This window comes from Solanum verrucosum, unplaced genomic scaffold (genome assembly GCF_900185275.1).
Source record: "Solanum verrucosum unplaced genomic scaffold, falcon-dt-bn FXZP01000251.1, whole genome shotgun sequence".
NCBI lineage: Eukaryota > Viridiplantae > Streptophyta > Magnoliopsida > Solanales > Solanaceae > Solanum > Solanum verrucosum.
Window position 1 is genome coordinate 53,669 of NW_026020453.1, and position 2,904 is coordinate 56,572.

At 33.9% G+C, this 2,904-nt stretch overlaps 1 protein-coding gene across 1 annotated transcript; it reads right to left on the minus strand.

The window, feature by feature from the left end:
• Positions 1-729: 729 nt before the first annotated feature.
• Positions 730-2,619, minus strand: LOC125808655 (transcription factor bHLH36-like). The gene is made up of 3 exons (XM_049488325.1): positions 2,123-2,619; positions 1,579-1,932; positions 730-1,133 (listed from the first exon to the last, which is right to left on the minus strand). The coding sequence occupies exons 1-3, from the start codon at positions 2,477-2,479 to the stop codon at positions 1,041-1,043; spliced, it is 804 nt and encodes a 267-aa protein (XP_049344282.1). The 5' UTR covers positions 2,480-2,619; the 3' UTR covers positions 730-1,040.
• Positions 2,620-2,904: the final 285 nt, after the last annotated feature.

Sequence of the window (2,904 nt, forward strand, 5' to 3'; positions counted from 1 at the left end):
TCATACGAACATTTCAATGTTTCAACAGATCGAGTACTATTTCAAAGGGTTCATGGAAAAAATCCTGCTGAACTGACTGCCAAAGTAATTTTAGTCTCAGAAAGATACAAGTGTATGTTGATATCAACATCAATTTACTGCTAATAGATCACTATTTTTCCACTGAAATTTCCCTTGGAAAATGTTCAGTGGCTATTCCATGAATATTTTGATTGAACGGGAGAGGAGGTAGACGCTCCCCCACCCGAATCCTTTCCTGCGCAGTCTATCATTTCTAACAATAATTCATAAAAGAAAAAAGAGAACGAAAGAATCATGGGAAAAATCTACGGAAACGGGCACGTCGGTGGATCAGCCAGAACCAGAACCAGGACATGTGTCGCTTGCTATTCAAGTAGCTCCCCGGGGGAATGAAGCTGGTCCATCGAATCAGTCAGGTGAGAAAAGAAAAAGTGTACACAATGTTTTCATACGGAAAAATTAAGAAATTTTCCACTATTTCAGTAAGAATTTACTTCCCAATGAGTTGATTCAATGGGAAATGAGTGAGAAAATCATGTTATATAGCACAAATTTCTCACTGATTCACGGTGGAAAAAAAACTTTGTTTCTAGTAGTGATCTACGAGTACAAACTTCCTCTCGAGACTAGTCCACAAAATGGGGATCATTTGATCATATTCATAATGTACATCCAGCAAACTTAATTTGGTAAATACTAAAAGCAAGATTGACAAATTAGCAAAATTTGGAACTAACTGAATAAAGTCTTCAAGTCATGATGTTACATACACCAGGATGAAATATAAGTTCCTGAGACTAAAAGCAAGAAGCTATAATGAACTCGAGGACTTCACAAAAAACGAGGTCAGACTAAAACAACAACAACAACAATGTCTTTACTCATAGGCTGGCTATATAAATCCTCACTATCCATGAATTTCACTCTATTAAAATCAGCTTCATTCCGAAAAAAGAAGAAGATGCATATATAAAACCTGAGGTGGTGAGGATCACACAACATTTATATCCTATGGAAAGTCACTTGAAACTTGTATCGTCATGAATAATATCTTTGAGTTTTTGTTGGATTACGTCCACATTAATAATCCTTGGCTGATCAGTACTGGAAACCTGCAAGAATAACAAAAACAAAATGAAATTGCTAATGATCTTTCACAATTAGCACAAAGCTATATATATACACGTTGCTCGGATATAGCTAGAGCATTTCTTAGGATCCTTCATAGGTACGTACATCAATATTTTTTAAGAGTCTGAGCAACATAGGAGTTAATTAAGTACTACTCCTAAAATATGAAATATTACTATGGATTATATGAGTTTAGGGACGGAGCTATATGGACTAAAAAGAATTCAATTGAAACCTCTTCATTCGAAATTCATGTTTATGTGCAAATATACATACTATTGAATCTCTTTAATGTAGACAACAACGATTGCTCATAGTTCGTTTAGCTATCAAGTTTAACCACCAGACATATATTTTGAATCAAAATTTCTGGTTTCATCACTGTTTTATATATCTAATGAAAAGATCAATTTTCTTATATTATACCTCAGTTCGAATAGTGTGAAGTACATTTGTAGTGTTTGTTTTGGTGCAGCTGCAGTTCACTATGCTTAGGCCTTGTTGAAGTAACACTTGAAGAACCCTAGAAAGGCGGAACCCGAGACCACAATTAACCAAAATCTCCATGCCATCCAAGCATTCTTTTACTGTCACAATAGCAGCTGGGGAGGAGTCTCTAGCTGTTGAGCTTCCACTTTTGGGATTGCCATCAACATTGCTTAAACCAGTTGACTCTTTCATCAACTTTTTTCTCTTTTCTTCCAAATTCTTAACATTCTTCTGTAGCTGTTCTATGTAATTCGCCGCCTCAAGTATGTGGTCCGATGTAGAACGTTTTCCCTGAAAGATTTCAAACACCTATGCGTCAAATTACCTATAACAACATGTTAAAATACATTGATATATAGAAAAAAATTATTTATATTGTTCGTGTATATAGGTTAAATAACTCGTAAATGGAATGAGAAGGTTGATGATCTCAGCTAAAGTTAGGGAAATAAAAAAAAAAGAAAACATGAGTTTCTCAAACCTTAATATTTTCAAGAGGAAGTTGTTGTCGAAGAGAAGCATAAAGAGTAGACATTTCTTGTCTTCTTTGCCTTTCGATTTCTCTATGCATCACTTTCTTCTGTTTCTTGTCCTCAGTAGACGCAACAGATGATTTCCCTCTCTGATTGTCGTTATTATTAAAGTTGTTAAATGTAAGATTGTTGTCTCCTAACTCCAATGAATCAAAAGGAGCAAAATCATTTACCAGATCTTGTTGGTATATGAAATTAGAAGGATTGGTAAATGTCTCAGCATGTGGAAAAAGGAGCTGTTGATGGGAATCATAATTAGTATCATCATCTTGTTGTAAAGGAAACATTGAATGGAAATTATCCATTAATTAATCAGTTTTGACCTTAAATAAAGCAACTGATTAATTAGTAGTAGACAAAAAAAAGGAAGAGATATATGTTTGTTAGGCTGTATGATCTGGGAAATCTTGAAAGAGGGGTCCTTAATTATTTGATGTCAAGATTCTTAATTGTTCATAATTAAACAGATTTATGTAAAGAGATAATATAAGCAGATCTCACCGGCCAGTTTCTTTAATTTTCTACGTGTGTACTGATTTTTTTTTTTTTATTTTTTTTATAAAAAAAAAAAAAAAAACTGCCAATTAATTAGTTCACACTCGTGTGGACCAAATGCCCCTACCTAAGAGACCAATTATTGCATTATTTATCGAGCACTGTGACCAACATTTTTACCATGTCAATTGTGTGACTTGACCAAATATTCTAAATAAATTTGTTTAATTGATAA